The sequence below is a fragment of the Neoarius graeffei genome, chromosome 20 (genome assembly GCF_027579695.1).
Source record: "Neoarius graeffei isolate fNeoGra1 chromosome 20, fNeoGra1.pri, whole genome shotgun sequence".
NCBI classification, from domain to species: Eukaryota; Metazoa; Chordata; class Actinopteri; order Siluriformes; family Ariidae; genus Neoarius; species Neoarius graeffei.
Window position 1 is genome coordinate 60,780,661 of NC_083588.1, and position 18,702 is coordinate 60,799,362.

General features: G+C 42.2%; 1 protein-coding gene across 1 annotated transcript in view; it reads right to left on the reverse strand.

Moving 5' to 3' along the window:
- ddx42 (DEAD (Asp-Glu-Ala-Asp) box helicase 42) overlaps positions 1-18,702 on the reverse strand; it is a 43,869-nt gene that overhangs the window by 25,050 nt on the left and 117 nt on the right. Inside the window, exons 2-6 of the mRNA XM_060902103.1 lie at positions 16,749-17,005; positions 9,079-9,259; positions 1,998-2,059; positions 1,698-1,734; positions 935-1,087 (exon numbers count right to left, since the gene is read on the reverse strand). Of these exons, the coding sequence (XP_060758086.1) occupies positions 935-1,087; positions 1,698-1,734; positions 1,998-2,059; positions 9,079-9,259; positions 16,749-16,963 (648 nt within the window). The 5' untranslated portion in view covers positions 16,964-17,005. The remainder of the gene's footprint in view (positions 1-934; positions 1,088-1,697; positions 1,735-1,997; positions 2,060-9,078; positions 9,260-16,748; positions 17,006-18,702) is intronic.

Sequence of the window (18,702 nt, forward strand, 5' to 3'; positions counted from 1 at the left end):
GGTCCTAATTCCGATTCCTATCCGCTCTTTTCATATGCGACTTCAGTCTGAACCGCCAGGTCGCATTCATCCGACTTACACGTCATCAACAAGCCACAAACGTCACTATTCTGCGCTGAAGTAGGCGGCGGGTCTCTCAAAAAAAGTTACAACAACATGACGCATAATCACGGGCGCAGATAGAGGGTGGGATGGGTGGGATTCGTCCCACCCAGATTTAAATTCACTTCGTTCGGTCCCCCCCCCCCCCCCACTTTGCATAAGGCAAACCTCACGGAAAAATCAAAAGACTAATTACCATTCGGTTTATTGAGGTGCACGGCAGTGTATACATAGTTGCAACAATTCACATAAAACAAAGACTGATATTCGGTTGGTTGAGCTGCGCAGACTGCACAGGTTGCGAGCTCGAGCTTGGTTGCTATGGTAACCCACAAGTTTGACAGGCATATCGGGGTTGGGGTTGGTTTGCTGGCAGCTTTGTCCCCCCCCAGTTTTTTGTCCCCCCCAGTTCAAAAAACGTATCTGCACATGACATCAATGCGAGGGACGCTTCGGGCTGTGAAGGTTCTGAATCTTCTCAATGGAAGGACGCAGAGGTTAGGGAGCTGATTTCCATTTGGGGGGATGCAGCTATTCAAGCTAGATTGGATGGGTCATACCGCAACCGGGCGGTTTTACTTCCGTAAACACTGGCCATGCTCACTGCGTGTGACGTCGTCGTATCCTGCAATGCGCATGCGGAACACTTTTAGGTCGCTTTTCGTTCATACTGAGGATCACATACAAGTCGCATATATTTGTTAATGTGAACGACCTCACAAAAAAATCGGATTTCACAAAAAAATCGGAATTGAGCATTAAGCCTTGCAGTGTGAACGTAGCGTTAGTCTTTCTGGATTTCAGACTGTACTTTTGTTTGTAGCTGCATTACCTCAGAGTGGTCAACAGGAGGAAGTGGCATGATGATCTTTTTAGCGGGAGGAGAGATGGGGTTCCCGTCGCTGTCATAGTCCACGTTCTCCTCCTCTTCTTCCTGGATAAGCCCGGCTGTCGGGTTCTCCACCATGTAACGGAAATAAGCCTCCTGCACGCAACACAGAGCTTCACGTCACATAGGATGGATCAGAAACGTTAACAGCGCTGCAGTACAGGTCCCTAAACCATCACAAACAACAGATAGCACCGTTTCTGGATGGTGGATGGAAGTAAAAGGAAACCAAATAGAGTAACTGCTAAGTAAGGCTGGCGGTTAACTGGCATCTGATCAGACCTATCAGAAACAACAACAACATGACAGCCTTGAATGCAACTAAACTAACACCACATGCGTTTTCAGCCTAAATGTCATGCTTAGCACCAACATGGGCAACCTATTCACCTGGAAGCAACTGTTAGATAAATGTGATGCTGTTATTACGTTAACTAAACCTTCGATCTAAACGGCCAGCAATTACATCACAGAATGAGCTGTTCTTGCTCCAAATTTGAGCGGATCACGGATATGGATCTGCGCATTAGTGCGCGTTCACGACTACGCGGCTTCTCTGAACACTCAACAAACCCAACCTGCAAAGATTTAAGATGCAGAGTTACATGGGCAGGTAGAAAAATGAGCTGAGAAAATGAAAGAGGAGATACAGAATGAGGCAAAGCGGTTCTTGAAGTAGAGGTATGCTGATAGTGTGGTCACTCACTTGCTCATCTTCCTCTTCAATGTCATCTCGAATACCCCTGGAAGAAAGAAGCGGAGAAAAAAAAAACTTCCCTGCGACTCGCTCAATCACCCGTAGTACAGCCCCTAAGTGCATTTAACCCTCCCCCTTTCACCTCATATCATCCACACATACATAAATATACCGGAAATTAGGCTCTTACGAAGTAAACAATAATATTTAACTGGAAAACTTGGTGAAATAGTGCTAGTTGGAATCCAATATTATTCTGATTTTAAAAAAATAATAATAAAAAATAAAATCTCTGGTGAAAATCCTTACTTGGTCAGCTTTTTCTCTTTTTCCTTGTCTTCCAGTTTCTTCATGTCCTTGACTACTTGGTTCTGTTTGGTGGGTTTAAAAAAAAAAAAAAAAAAGACCATTAGGAACAGACGCATGTTAAACACACTAGTAAGTCTTTTCTACTGATAAGGCGCTCGTGCCTGATACTGTGCCTTGGTGTCTTCTCTGACTAATCCCCTCTGTAGTCAGCCACTGGCTGCACTATAGGACCCCATTTTGTATAAAGCAATGTTTCTCAACCACTGGGCCACGAAGCGCCATCTAGTGGGCTGCGATTTTTTTTTTTCAAGTTGAAGCTAATTTTACTCATAAGGGGTGTTCACACGGCAACTTTTACTCCGGTGTAGCGCCGGGGCTGCCCCGGTAGAGCGTTCACACGGTACAAAGTTATACCGGTGTAGCCCCTGAAAGCTGCTTAAACCGGTGCAAATCTAACCCTGCTCGGGAGGTGGTTTAAGAAATTTACTCCGGAGTAAATGCTAGTTTGCGGGGCAGCACCGATATAAAATGGGACGTCTGAACGCTACGGGGTAGACTCGCTACGCGTGAGGAGAGTTGATTACATACGGGCATTGCATAATTTGCATCCTGGTATTTTGCGCTTCCAAAATGGCGAATATCAACAACAACAGAACTGCGTGTCTTCCAGTGTTGCCAGATTGGGTGGTTTTAAGTGCATTTTGGCTGATTTGAACATATTTTGGGCTGGAAAACGTCAGCAGTATCTGGCAACACTGGTGTCTTCATCCATGTTGTTTTCCCGGCGCTTGGTGATGCCATGACAACCGGGAAAAGGAAGTACATTTTCACGCATGCGCATATTTCATTTCCGCATTATTACTATCGTATAGCACGGTCGCAAAAACTGCCGTGTGAACGCAAGTGGGGCTGCACCGGTGCTAACACGCTTCTCTCTAGTAAGCAGGTTTGTGACGTGTGAACGCTCCACAACATTTACACCGGTGTAAGATATATCGCAACAAAATACATCGGTGCAGCATCGATGCAAATATGTGCCGTGTGAACACCCCTATAGTAGGGGGCGGTTGCTGGGTTGCATCTGACTCCACAGCCGCCTCAATAAAGTGCTGATGACACGAACATGACTCTATGCAATTTCTTAAATAAACTATACAACATGGCAAACATGTTAGATTTCTGTTATAATTACGTGAAAAGAAGCTGTTGTTACGCGAATATCCAACTTTTAATTGCACAGCGCAAGAAAACTGGGTCCGTGGCTCGCGGCCATGTTGTGACGTCAGCGGGAGAACACGCTGCGGTTCACTGGCTGTTCTACTCTGGTTCTACTCAATGGAAATGGCGCATGAAAACGCCGGTGAACTCTCTAGTGCTAGCTCTTCCTCTTCTGGGAGTCTAGAATTGTGTTGATCTCTTCCGAATAGAATCTATGATAGCCTACCCTCTTTACCCTTTGCCTCTCGTTGCTAGGCGGCAGTTACATGAAAGCCGCAAGCTTTCACAAGCAAATACATGACTGATATCACGCCGACTTTATGATTACATTTATGATTATCATGTAGAATCTATAGCTCTACGTACCTTTATCTTATGTCGTTTCACAACACATGTTCTGACAAGAGGACTGTCTTTGGATCCGGCATAGTTACTAGTAGACCCCCTCCGGAATACTGGCAGTGTTGCCAGATTGGGAGGTTTCCCGCTCAGTTGGGCGGTTTCAAGTGTATTTTGGTGGGTTTTGAACATATTTTGGGCTGGAAAACGTCAGCAGTATCTGTTGCCAGATACTGCTGACTTTTTTCCAGCCCAAATTATGTTCAAAACCCACCAAAATGCACTTGAAACCGCCCAAGTGGGCGGGAAACCCCCCAATCTGGCAACACTGTGTAGGCACTGCTGATGGCAGCAACACATGTTTGTGCTGAACTGAACACCCAAGAGATTGTTTTAAGCTGGGAAGAGTGTCAAAACAATCCAAATCGAAGTGTTCAGAGCACAGGACGGATGTTGGTGAGGGCTCCCACTTGTCACGAGTGCGCCTGACTTGCTTCACCCACTTTGCATACAGCTCGGGATCTCTGGGAAACTTGAATAAACTTACCCCATCCTTGTGGGTTTTGGAGCAAAAGCCGGCAACACAACGCGAAGGCATAACTAATATATATATATATAAAAATAAATAAAATGTACAATAATGTCTAATAAAAATACTAATAATGATAAACTGAACACCTGCTGCATCAACAACAAACTGGTAAGCTAGGAGGAAGGTTCTTTCGCTGACGTCATATAGCTCCTCCTCCTCCTCCTTCGTCTCCTGGGTGCTGCAGCCCCGTCAAATTTGCCCAAATAGCTGCGTTTTTTTATCATAACTTATAAAATAGGCGCCTTTGTGAATTAATATATGGATCATCGGGAATTACTTTTTATGTTATAAAACATCGCCAAAGATGTCAAAAACGTGTCATCAGCACTTTAAGCTACGGTCACATTACAGCTCACGATGCTTTGCGATGGGTTATCGATAAAAATAAGGCATTTTGGTGGCGATATACACGTGAGCTAAAAGTTGTGGTCACACAGCGGTGAACACTTGACTCTCACCCCTTTATGCACTTGAGTCTGGCGCAGCACCAGCTGCTGTGCACACTCAGGACCTACAGTAGTGCTTGAAAATTTGTGAACCCTTTAGAATTCTCTATATTTCTGCATAAATATGACCTAAAACAATCAGATTTTCACACAAGTCCTAAAAGTAGATAAAGAGAACCCAGTTAAACAAATGAGACAAAAATATTGTACTTGGTCATTTATTTATTGAGGAAAATGATCCAATATTACATATCTGTGAGTGGCAAAAGTATGTGAACCTCTAGGATTAGCAGTTAAATTTTTTTTTTAAAAGATATTTTTTGGGCTTTTTTCACCTTTATTGGATAGGACAGTGTAGAGACAGGAAATGAGCGGGAGAGAGAGACGGGGAGGGATCGGGAAATGACCTCGGGTCGGAATCGAACCCGGGTCCCCGGATTCATGGTATGGCGCCTTATCCACCTGAGCCACGACGCCCCCGGATTAGCAGTTAATTTGAAGGTGAAATTAGTCAGGTGTTTTCAAATCAATGGGATGACAATCAGGTGTGAGTGGGCACCCTGTTTTATTTAAAGAACAGGGATCTATCAAAGTCTGATCTTCACAACACATGTTTGTGGAAGTGTATCATGGCATGAACAAAGGAGATTTCTGAGGACCTCAGAAAAAGCGTTGTTGATGCTCATCAGGCTGGAAAAGGTTACAAAACCATCTCTAAAGAGTTTGGACTCCACCAATCCACAGTCAGACAGATTGTGTACAAATGGAGGAAATTCAAGACCATTGTTACCCTCCCCAGGAGTGGTCGACCAACAAAGATCACTCCAAGAGCAAGGCGTGTAATAGTCGGCGAGGTCACAAAGGACCCCAGGGTAACTTCTAAGCAACTGAAGGCCTCTCTCACATTGGCTAATGTTAATGTTCATGAGTCCACCATCAGGAGAACACTGAACAACAATGGTGTGCATGGCAGGGTTGCAAGGAGAAAGCCACTGCTCTCCAAAAAGAACACTGCTGCTCATCTGCAGTTTACTAAAGAGCACGTGGACAAGCCAGAAGGCTGTTGGAAAAAATGTTTTGTGGATGGATGAGACCAAAATAGAACTTTTTGGTTTAAATGAGAAGTGTTATGTTTGGAGAAAGGAAAACACTGCATTCCAGCATAAGAACCTTATCCCATCTGTGAAACATGATGGTGGTAGTATCATGGTTCGGGCCTGTTTTGCTGCATCTGGGCCAGGACGGCTTGCCATCATTAATGGAACAATGAATTCTGAATTATAGCAGCGAATTCTAAAGGAAAACGTCAGGACATCTGTCCATGAACTGAATCTCAAGAGAAGGCGGGTCATGCAGCAAGACAACGACCCTAAGCACACAAGTCGTTCTACCAAAGAATGGTTAAAGAAGAATAAAGTTAATGTTTTGGAATGGCCAAGTCAAAGTCCTGACCTTAATCCAATCGAAATGTTGTGGAAGGACCTGAAGCAAGCAGTTCATGTGAGGAAACCCACCAACATCCCAGAGTTGAAGCTGTTCTGTACGGAGGAACGGGCTAAAATTCCTCCAAGCCGGTGTGCAGGACTGATCAACAGTTACCGCAAACGTTTAGCTGCAGTTATTGTTGCACAAGGGGGTCACACCAGATACTGAAAGCAAAGGTTCACATACTTTTGCCACTCACAGATATGTAACACTGGATCATTTTCCTCAATAAATAAATGACCAAGTATAATATTTTTGTCTCATTTGTTTAACTGGGTTCTCTTTATCTACTTTTAGGACTTGTGTGAAAATCTGATGATGTTTTAGGTCACATTTATGCAGAAATGGAGAAAATTCTAAAGGGTTCACAAACTTTCAAGAACCACTGTAGTTATGGGAAACACCCGATACTGATTTGAGCGCAATCAGCACGCACAGATATGGATGCTGTATTCACAGAGGCTTTGCGAAGTATCACAGTCATGTTCGTTTCTACCCATGTTTATAACGCTGTTTAAATAATCTGCTTTACTTTTGTTTTATAAAGATCACACCTGCTAACAAAACACACTTCCTGCACTGAGGTCCATCTATTTTGTAGTATCTTGATCACCCAGCTGCATATAAAAAGCTGTCCTCCTACATGCTCTTCCAGGCTGTCATCTGTGTGTCTGTGTAGAACGATGTCTGCACTGCAGCACCAGGTAGTTTGAGATGTCGGGGAACTCAACGGATAATAAGTTATAATAATAAGTTAAATTTATATAGCGCCTTTCAATAAACCCAAGGACGCTTTACAATTATAGACAAGGAAAAAATAAATAAATAAAAAATAAGAATAATAAAAAATAAATAAAAGTAAAAAGTCCACCAAGTAGGGGTCAGGATGTAATTCCCGTGGTGTAGCAGCCACAGTCCCACCAAAAGGCGCACGAAAACAAGTCCCACATCTCCAGCACCGCCGCCGTGACGCCGTCAGCCACATCGCTCGAACACCACGCCATGGATCCACACAGCGAGCAGAGAAGCTCTGCCACACAGAGCGCTGGTGTGTCCCAAACCGCCTGCACAGCCACCGCGACGCCACCGAGCAACATTGCTCGGAACATCACGTCAAGCATTAAAGCGCAGAGCGCTGGACAACCACGATGTAAAATGAGCAACGAGCTCACTGCAGTCCATAGCTGGGAGTGCAGGCATCACCCACAGCGAACCAAGACCTGGAGGGAACCGACGCCACACCACAACCGGCGGACAAAACACTCAAACATCAAACTACACAAAAACACAGAAAAAAAAATAAAAATGAAAATAGAAAAAGAAAAAAAAATTAAAAAAAAAAAAAAAGGTCTGGTGAGAAGCGGCAGCCAGAACGTGCACGACGTACTCTCAACCGGAAACGGGGGAAAAAAAAAAAAAAAGATGGATAATTTTCCATCTCATAGGAAAAATCCTTCTTTGTTAGCGTATAAGGGTCCAATCCCATTCTATATCCACTTCTTCTGAGTGTACTTCTCCGTTTTAATAACTTGCTTGTTTGCTGAATGAGAAAAATGCCAATAAGTTCTTGTGTTAATCGCCCAGACTCCACTTTTGGATCATTAATCCCTGAATGCCCTGCATGCATGGGTTCGGCTTCTGGCACATCCATACAGTTTTAAATACAATACCTACAATTAAAAATAGTTTGGTTTTTACTGCATTTATTTAATTCCTGGGCTCCCATCTGTAACAGGGAGTGACGTTGCATCCCATTAATACACTTTACAATAGATTATTAGATTCTAATTGAATAGAGGAGCCAAGATAATTAGGGACCTGTTTTTAACGGGCCCCGACTTGTTACAAGTATGAATAGGCCTTAAAGTATGAATGTGCCTTAAAGTAGAAAAGGTTGAGAACTCTTGGTATAAAAGATTTAATGATGCTCTGTGGGATATTTTGTGTCCTGGGCTTGTTTCGACAGCTCCAAGGTCTTCATGATGCTGTCTGTTGAGGTTCTCTAGCAAACTCTGGGTTCTTCCAGGAACAGAAATATTTATACTGAGATACAAATCACATGACACTGACTGTACACAGATGGACTCCATTCAACCAAGTGTGTGACTTCTGATGGAAACTGGGTACACCAGAACCAATTTAGGGCTATCGGTGCAAATTGGGGGGGGAATACTTGTGCAATCAATTCGATTTGTAAATATTTTTGCCCCAGGACCATATTAGCAGAACGTGTGTGTGTGGCAATGGGGGCGTGGCCAAGCGGCAGTTTGTGAATGGAGGGCTGGGGGCCGTTTACAGACTGACGCATCGGACAGAGGGCCATTTTGTCCCAGAAGGTGGCGGGCAAGCAGCGCCCTGTGCTGTACATCAGCCGTAAACTCTCGATGCGTGAAAGCAAGTACAGCACCATTGAAGAGTGCGCCTTGCCATCAAGTGGGCGGTCCTCGCCCTCCGATACTACCTGCTGGGGCACCCTTTCACACTCTGTTTGGACCACACGCCCCTCCAGTGGCTCCACCGCATGAAGGATGCCAATGTGCGGATCACCCGTTGGTATCTCACCCGACAGCCGTTTAAGTTCGAGGTGGTCCACAGGCCGGGGGTGCAGATGGTGGTGGCGGACTTCCTGTCCCGTCGGTGAGGGGTGGGAGAGTCTGCTTCAGTGGGGGTATGTGACAACGGGGACGTGGCCAAGCGGCAGTTTGTGAATGGAGGGCGGGGTCGGTAAGTTGCTAAGTCATTACACCTGGTGTCCATTAATGTGTGTGGGTGTGTGCGTGTTTGTCGCAGGGATCGAGCATAAAAGGAGGGGGAGAGCAGAGAAGAGGGGCCTCCCGACCCCAACGCACGCGTGTGACTGACTGAACGAAAGAAGCAAGCTGAAAAGCCAGAATAAGGACAATAAAAAGTGTGTATGTGAACATCAACTCTCGCCTGCCGTGCTTTTGTGCTCCACCCATATCAGGAACTGTTACAGTGTGATAGTGGGGTGTGATCTCACCTCCACCTCAGCCATAAAGGCATCAAGGGGGTCGTCTTCACTGTCTGATCCTCCTCCACCTCCACCACTTCCTCCTCCTCCTCCTCCTCCTGACTGCATCTGCTGCCTGGTAGGAGAGTTCTCCGCTGGGATATACGGCAGATCTGCAGTCATCGATTCTTCCTCCTCATCCTCGAAATAGCTTGGGGAAAACCAGACAATCGGGGAAAAAATGTTTGTTTTTTAAAACGAAAGTGCATCATATTTCTCACAGTAAAAAAGCATCTCCTAGCTATTGCCCATCAGAAATACAGTACTGTAAATATTGACACGCCTTTAAACCATGAGCTCGAGCATGTCTACCTCTGCCAAATGGCTTGATTACACTTAGAATTATAAGATGAACACCACCACTGTGTCATAATTACCACTCAGGAACTCATTTTTCTACAAGCCCCACCTTTTCAAGTTGGGGGCGTCAATAACAAAAACTGCCTCATGCCATTCATTTTCTTCCTCCCCCCCCCCTCACTTGAACTCACATCACATCTTAAAGGAGAACTGAAGTCATTTTTAAACTTGCTTTATTTCTTAATTAACCTGTCATTTAATTACGTTTCCGGTTTTAGTAACTTTATATCGTGACTCATATTGGCAACTAATTGCAATTAAATATTATACTTATCGGCCTGTTCGGTTTTTAGCCGTGTTGAATTTAGTTCGTTTGGTCCACGGCAGGCGTCGCTTATCTGCGCGATCTTCACGAGACTTGTGCTAGACTTCGAAACGCGACGCATCAGCGCCGCCATTTTGAAAACTGTTTTCTAAACGAAATATTGCACAAAAACGAGTTTAAATGACGATTACTGCCTACAAAACTTTCCTGATCGCTATCAAAACAAACAAAACTTCCAGCTCGATTACATCAGCATTCGAAAGAGGGCGCGCGCGTCTTTTGACAACGTTGGTCGCTTTGATTTCCGCTGTACGTTTTACTTCCGTCCTACGATGTCTCGCACACGTCTCAACGAATCTCGTTTACGGCTGTCGCTTTGACATACGGACTGATATATTACAGAGCAGATTTCAAACACTTAGAACTTGCTATAGCAGCGACAAAATAGCGATCAAAAATCCGTTCCTATATTTAATAAAATGAGAAATAGAATTTTGATTTTTTAAAAATTTGCGTTCAGTTCTCTTTTAAATACCGCCTCCAAACTCACTGGCATTTCTTCTTGCCAATATTTTCCAAGTAATAAAAATTATTCCACCATTGCTTTGAAAAACTGGTTCTGCAGCATATCAACCCCCCCCCCACTTTAGATCAGCACCAGTATGCAGACAGGACAAATAGATCCACAGAGGATGCCATAAGCACAGCTCTCCATACCACACTGACCCAGCTGGAGCAGAAGGGGAAGGTGTGTAATAAGAATGCTTTTTGTTGATTACAGCTCTGTGCTCAATGCTGTAGTGCCCAGCAGACTGGTTGGCAAACTACTGGACCTTGTGTTTATGAATCAAAGACTTTCTTAACATCCACCCACAGATGGCGAGACTTGGTTCTCATGTCTCCCCGAGTCCCACCATCAGCACCGGAGCACCACAGGGGTGTATGCCAAGTCCCCTCCTCTATTCCCTCTACACGTATGACTGCATTCCTGTTCACCTGACAAATACCATTATAAAATTTGCTGATGACACAATAGTGGGACTGATCTCTCATGGCGAGGAGATAGAGTATAGGGACGAGATCTGCAAGCTGACTGAATGGTGTGCAGGCAACAACCGGTCACTAAACAGCAACAAGACAAACGAGCTTCTTATAGACTTCAAACGGCATCAGGAGCCGGTTTCACTAAGATAGACTACGACTATAACTTAGACAGAGGGTATAGTCGGACTTAGCATAGACGTCTAACAAAAACTGTTGCACAAAGCAGTTAAGACTCTGACTATCTTAAGTCGTACTATGCCGCAAAGGATTGTTGGTAATTTAAGACTCTTTTCAAAACAAAAAAAAATGGCGGACAGCAACCGGTCAGTGCCGTTCACGCACTCAGAGAATTTAGCCATTCTTGAAGAATTTAATTCCTACAAAGGGGTTTTGTTGGGGAAATTCAATGAGGAGTGTACCAACAAAAAGAAACATGAGGTGTGGAAAAAAAATCACCGATGCGGTGAACAGCGTTAACCCCGCTGCGGTACGAGACCTGTCAGCTGTGCAGAAGAGGTTTAAAAATATGGTGCCAGAGGCAAAAAAGGAAATATACAAGCGGAAAACGGGACCCCCAACGGGAGGAGGGAAAGCGAAGAAACTAAAAGTCACCACCGAAATGGTGATAGAGATCTACGGAGGCGAGTCGCCGTTATTATCTACATCACTCCTCTATCTGCGCGAGTCTCTTCAATTTAAGTTGCAGTCTTTCCTTTTGGAGCGACTGCAACTTAAATTGAAGAGACTCGCGCAGATGGAGGAGTGATGTAGTTGTGTGTGTGTGTGTGTGTGTGTGTGTATATGAGAGAGAGAGAGAAAGTGATGAGTGGTGATGTAATTATATGCATAAATGAATTGATATTTGGGTCAGTCCATGAAATGGGGTTACCAAAATGTGACATAGAGGGAGTCACTTAAAACAATTTACAACTGAAAACAACTTTTATTTCCATGAAGCATTGACCATATCAGAAAATATAACATAGTTGTTAAGATAACTCCTGCTCTACAATGTATGATAAAATCCATAAATATTTACCCGGTTGCTAATGTAACAAGGACACGAACAAGCTTTTAAAAATAAAGGAAAAATATTGATAAAAATCAATTTTTTGCTTTTATTTGCTTACTTTAAACATTAACACTGAATAAGAATTCATTAGAAATATTAGTTCAACATCATAAACACTGAAAATATGAAATACCAGTATTTCACAAACTTCATAAAATCTGTTTAAGATTTGAACAATAATAACAACAGTCATTAACAGGAAACAGTTTCATCCTATATGGGGTAAATGAGATTATTGAATTCATTACTTTACTTGGGCCCACTTTACACGGGGACGGTATAAACCAAAAACGCAAAAGTCCGTTTTCGTTCTCACTTTTTTCCGCGTCTACACGACCGTTTTCAAGGAGGAAACTGCGTCTATACGGTGACGCATAAATGTCTCCGCTATGTCTGCACGCATGCGCAACGTCTTCTGTCTTGTCTGATCTGCACATCTGCGCCGCTGTTCTGTCAAGTTATCCTACCAAGCATGCGCGAAATCCAGGAGGGTAGGAAAATTCAACAGTAGTTTTGTCCCACCGATCAGCTGGGCTGATAGAAAATCGGTGAGAATTTCACGCATTTGCCGATTTTTATGTTTTGTGCGTATTGGTCGAGTCTTTGGCCGAGTCAAATAATTTATAATGACTTGTTTTGAATAATAAAACGGTCTGTATGCGAACTTGCTAGGATAACTTTACAGAACACCGGTCTGGCTGAGGTACTGTAGTGCTCGAGGGAGGAGCAGGAGCAAACCGAAACTCTTTTAATCTGCCTTTATTAAGTAACACTCACTCTTGTTTCGGTGAAGAAGAGAAAAGGCAGTGTCCGTCTCAGCAAAATAAACCCGTTCGGCTGCTAGTTTTGTTTTCAGTCTCGGGTTTATGGTTTCACGAGCGGCTTGAATAGGCGGCGCGCGCGTGCGTGTAACTTGGCGACACCAAACTGAGGAGCTCCAGCCGGGCGGGGGGGTAGGAAAACACATCTACTGCATTAAAACAGAGCAGCTTGAAGGTCCGTTAGATCGATGTAATCAGACATGCTCTTACTTTTTTACTTACTTTCTTACTTCCCGGGCTGGCATGTGCAGTATATGACATATGTATGACGTAAACGCGTACCCGACGTGAGCAGATCCGAGCAGAGTTTCGCGTATTGGGTAGTTTAGACGGATATGCAACGGGGGCCGTTTTTAACTTATCCACTCTGGAAGGCGTTTTAAATTTTATCCGTTTTTCAGCCTCGGAAACGCCGTCCTCGTGTAAACGAAAGGCACTTCCGATAAAATATTTAGTCGTTTTTACCCGACAGCGTCCTCGTGTAAACGGGCCCTTAGTCACACTTATATCTGCACTTCTCTAGAGCACGTGTTGTGGTGTGTGAGATCCCGCAAGAAGTTATCTCGCGTCAGGTCAGCTGACCTAGATTGAGTAAATAGGTCTCGCAGGTTGTGAACGAACCAGGAAGCGAGTGGACGCCAAGTTAGGATGTGAGAAAAAACATCGATAATTTCTTTTATTGCCGTTTGTTTAAATTTCTTTCTACCTACATCGTTTTATAGTATATTCTTCTTTATATTAAAAACATCAATCATGATTTCAACTCGTTTTATTTTTTATAAGCCTGGTTTCTAACGTAACACGGTAGGACATCACAATGTTACGTTCACAACCTATTTTAAGTGGATGAATTCGAAGCTAAATAGTTTATAGAACCTTCTTAACTTTATTATGTGAGTCTAAAACTAAAAATTGCAAGTACCATGAAACTAATTTTATTGAAATTCTCAGAAAGTAATGAAGGTTTATTTAAGCTCAAAGTCAGCAAATATTCCATGTCACAAAAAACGTATCATCCGTGTCCAGTCACAGGGGAAGAAACTGTTTCACATTTCTTTATTTCAAAAGAAAACTTCATTTTTTTATTTCTTCAAACAATATTTATAGATAATCTGCTAAATATTTCTTTAAATCATGGAAATTAAAGATGAAATGATTATGTAAACCCGGACCAATGAAAAGTAACATCATTTCATGGACTGACCCATATTTATATATATTTATATCATTTATAAGTAATAAAATGAATAAGCTGGCATTACACTGTTTGTTCTTTATTGAATACTTTATAGTTAGATTATAATAGCCTAAATTTTTGTATTACATACTTGCACTTCACTGCCTTAACATTTCAAGCTTTCTTGTAGTTACTGACATTGATGGCACTTATGGCTTGACTGTTTTTTTTAAATTAAATTTTATTCATTTAAGAAAGTATGTCCAGTAATAATAATAACAATAGTAATAATAACAAGAACACTATAATAATAATAATAATAATAATAGGGGCGACACGGTGGTGTAGTGGTTAGCGCTGTCGCCTCACAGCAAGAAGGTCCTGGGTTCGAGCCCCGGGGCCGGCGAGGGCCTTTCTGTGCGGAGTTTGCATGTTCTCCCCGTGTCCGCGTGGGTTTTCTTGGGGTGCTCCGGTTTCCCCCACAGTCCAAAGACATGCAGGTTAGGTTAACTGGTGACTCTAAATTGAGCGTAGGTGTGAATGTGAGTGTGAATGGTTGTCTGTGTCTATGTGTCAGCCCTGTGATGACCTGGCGACTTGTCCAGGGTGTACCCCGCCTTTCGCCCGTAGTCAGCTGGGATAGGCTCCAGCTTGCCTGCGACCCTGTAGAACAGGATAAAGCGGCTAGAGATAATGAGATGAGATAATAATAATAATAATAATAATAAACACACACTGATTCACACACTATTTCAGTTATTACCATGGTGATATAGCCCTTAGACCCATATAAGACTGGGGGTAGGGTGTCTTACTTTTTAAGCCTAAAATTAGACTTAAAAAATTAGTCTTAACTTTTGTGAAACTGTCTTACTTGCATTAGACTGGTCTATAAAGAAACTTAAGACCAATCTTAACCCATAGACCAGTCTAAACTACTTTAGTGAAACCGGCTGCAGGAGGAGCCTGGAAATCAGGGGAGAGGAGATGGAGAGGGTCTCCAGTTTTAAGTTCCTGGGGATCCATATCAGTGAGGCCCTCAAGTAGATGGTTCACTTCACTGCTATAGTCAAAAAGGCTCAACAGAGACTCTACTTCCTAAGGACTCTGAGGAAGACCAACTTCTCTGCAAAGCTGCTGGAGTCATTCTACCACTGCTCGGTCGAGAGCATACTGACATCCTGCATAACGGCCTGGTATGGAAACAGTTCAGCAGCAGACGGAGCAGCTCTTCAGAGGATTATTAATACGGCGCAAAAAAAATGAATTAATAAAAAAAATCAATTATTGGACTCCCCCTGCCCCCTGGAGGACATCTACAGATCTTGCTGCATCATTATTAAGGACTACACACATCCTTTTCATCACCTGCCATCTGGAAGACGCGACAGAGCCTTCAAGGGCCCACACTTCCAGACTCAGGAACAGCTTCTACCCAACAGCTCTCAGTGAGTTCAACTCACACCCCTCCACCGCCACTTTTACCTCAAGGGCAGTAACTGCATAAGTCACTTTAAATTATTCTATACTCTTTTTTTTTAATACCGTATTTTCTGGACTATAGAGCGCACCTGTATATAAGCCGCATCCGCTCTATTTAAAAAAAAAAAAAAATTTAAAAAAGATATACAAGCCGCACCGGGCTATAAGCCGCAGATATCTATGTTGAAAAATTAGATATTTACTGCATGTACAGAACGATTTTGTACTGTAAATGTACATGTATGTACCTGAACAGATTCTTTCCGAACAGTGCCTTTTAACACGGCAGCAACTTTGCTGATTAAAACGGAACAGAACCAAGAGAAAATAACCGGTATTTATTTACCTTCATTTCTCCTGTGTTTGAAACCACAAGTCACTTTAATCATCTTGGCTGGATTTGAAAATAATTACCAGTTAGTAATTTGTCGTGCGTGTTCTATCTGCTAAAGATCTGCTAATTCTTCTTTGCATTGATTTTTCGTCTCTCTTATTTTTGATTCTACTTCCGGTTAGAGCGCCCCTAGCGGTGGAAGAAAAATCCACAGAATAGCCGCACCTTTGTATAAGCCGCATGGTTCAAAACCTAGGAAAAAAGTAGCGGCTTATAGTCCAGAAAATACGGTATTCATTCAGACTGAATGATACAACTACAAGGAATAGAGGTGGTCAAAGCAGACGAGTTCAAATATCTGACGTCAACTGTACAAACCAACGGCGAGTGCAGAAGGGAAGGGAAGTGAAGGTGAGTGCAAGCAGGTTGGAATGGATGGAGGAGAGAAGGATGTCAGGAGTGAATTGTGACAAGGTTGCCAGCAAGAGTCAAAACGAAAGCATACAAGACAGAAGTAAGAGCAGCCATGTTGTATGGTTTGGAGACAAAAAAAAAAAAACAGGAGGCTGAAGTGAACTGGAGGTAGCAGAGTTGAAATTCTCATTGGGAGCGAATGTTGGACAGGATCAGAAACGAGTATATTCGAAAGACAGGATACGTAGGACGGCTTGGAGACAAAGCTTAAGATGGTTTGGATAAGTACAGAGGAGAGACCCAGGGAAAAGAACGTTGGAGATGGAGCTGACGGGTAGAAGAAAAAGACGAAGAACAAAGATGAGATTGATGATGTGGTGAAGGAGAACACAAGGACGGTTGGTGTGACGGAAGAAGATACAGAGGACGAGAAGAGATGGAGGGACGTTATCCGCTGTGGCAAGCCCTAACAAGAAGGGCTGAAAGACGACGACGACTCATTCAACTGGTAAGTTCTGAGGAGAGTGAATGGAGTCCAGTTTTTCCTTTGTTTTAAGAGAGACAGCAAATTTTGTTGCAATGTTAACATGCAAAGACATTCTGACTCTGATGTACACATGATCAAATTATTCTGATTTAGATTCTCGTGCACTGGATGCAGTGTCACTCACGCATTTTCCTCGTCAAAATTGGCCCGTTTGGTTCCGATCTTGTAGAACGCAGGCAGCTGCTGGTTTTTGCCGTAACCTCCTGCAGACCCCGAGCTTCCGAACGCGCTGTGGGACTGCTGGTTCAGCCGAGGCTCCTCTTTTTTACCCCCGGAGAGAGAAAACCCTCCGAAGCCAAAGCCTCGTTTACCACTCGGTCCTCCCTTGTTCCAGTTCATAGCTGTAGCTGAGAACACTTTGACAAAGCACGAACACCAAGTCTGGTTTAAAAAAAAAAAAGCAAGAGAAAGACAACACACTCACTTTAGGGTTGAGAAAACGAAAACACTTTCAGCTAGCTAATAAACGGTTGCTAACTATTTAGCACTTGGTTAGCACCACTCACACCAAGAACAGCTAGTTACCCAACATCATGGAAATCATACAGCGAATTACATATACTATATTTATTAATTATATTTCAGTAGCTAACTAATTAGCTAGCTTGCTAATTTCCAAACTAGCCAGGTATAGCTAATAAACGGTTGCTAACTATTTAGCACTTGGTTAGCAACACTGACACCAAGAACAGCTAGTTACCCAATATCATGGAAATCATGCAGCGAATTTTTTATATATGAGTGATTCCACGCTTATGGGTACTGAAATGGGGACATGAACTTATTTTTTTAAATTCACCTAAAACCATTTCTTTTTTATGATGAATGATATGAATGATATGTTAAAAGATAACTTTAATTTTCTGAGATGTAATAAAAACATTTATATGCCAAAGTCGGAACGTAACAGAAGTGTTGTGGACATATAGATTCTCAATTTTAACAATGTAGAATTACTTTTTGAAACATAGGAAGGTGATGTTTTAGCAAATATAATTAATAAACATGTGTAGTAGAATAAACATACACATTCTTTCAATAAGATTAACATGGTATATAGCTAGATTGTAATTAATTTGTAACAGACGCGAGATGGACAATCGTAACAGAAGTAATGTAACAGACATCATTTTGGAACTCATAGGCTTGACTTTGGCATATAAATATGTTTTTATTACATCTCAGAAAATTTAAGTTATCTTTTAACATATCATTCATTAAAGATTACATGTTTTGTGACCTGATGGTAAAAAAAAAGAAATGGTTTTAGGTGAATTTTTAAAAATAAGTTCATGTCCCCATTTCAGTACCCATAAGCGTGGAATCACTCATATATATTTATATATATATATATATATATATATATATATATATATATTCATTTATTAATTATATTTCAGTAGCTAACTAATTAGCTAGCTTGCTAATTTCCAAACTAGCCAGGTAGCTAGCTAATAAACGGTTGCTAACTATTTAGCACTTGGTTCAACCACCAAGAACAGCTAGTTACCCAACATCATGGAAATCATACAGCGAATTATATATATTCATTTATTAATTATATTTCAGTAGCTAACTAATTAGCTAGCTTGCTAATTTCCAAACTAGCCAGGTATAGCTAATAAATGGTTGCTAACTATTTAGCACTTGGTTAGCAACACTCACACCAAGAACAGCTAGTTACCCGAAATCATACAGCGAATTACATATATTCATTTATTAGTTATATTTTAGTAGCTAACCAATTAGCTAGCTTGCTAATTTCCAAACTAGCCAGGTAGCTAGCTAGCTAATAACTGGTTGCTAACTATTTAGCACTTGGTTAGCAACACTGCCACCAAGAACAGCTAGTTACCCGAAATCATGCAGCGAATTATATATATTCATTTATTAATTATTTAATAATTATATTTCAGTAGCTATCTAATTAGCTAGCTTGCTAATTTCCAAACTAGCTAGCTAATGGAGAAAGGGGGCGTGCGCGCGCAACATAAAGATTATAGTATTATTCTCTGAAAATACAATACAGGAAACAAACATTAAGATATAGTTTAGGTTTGGAGTATAATTATTTGGTA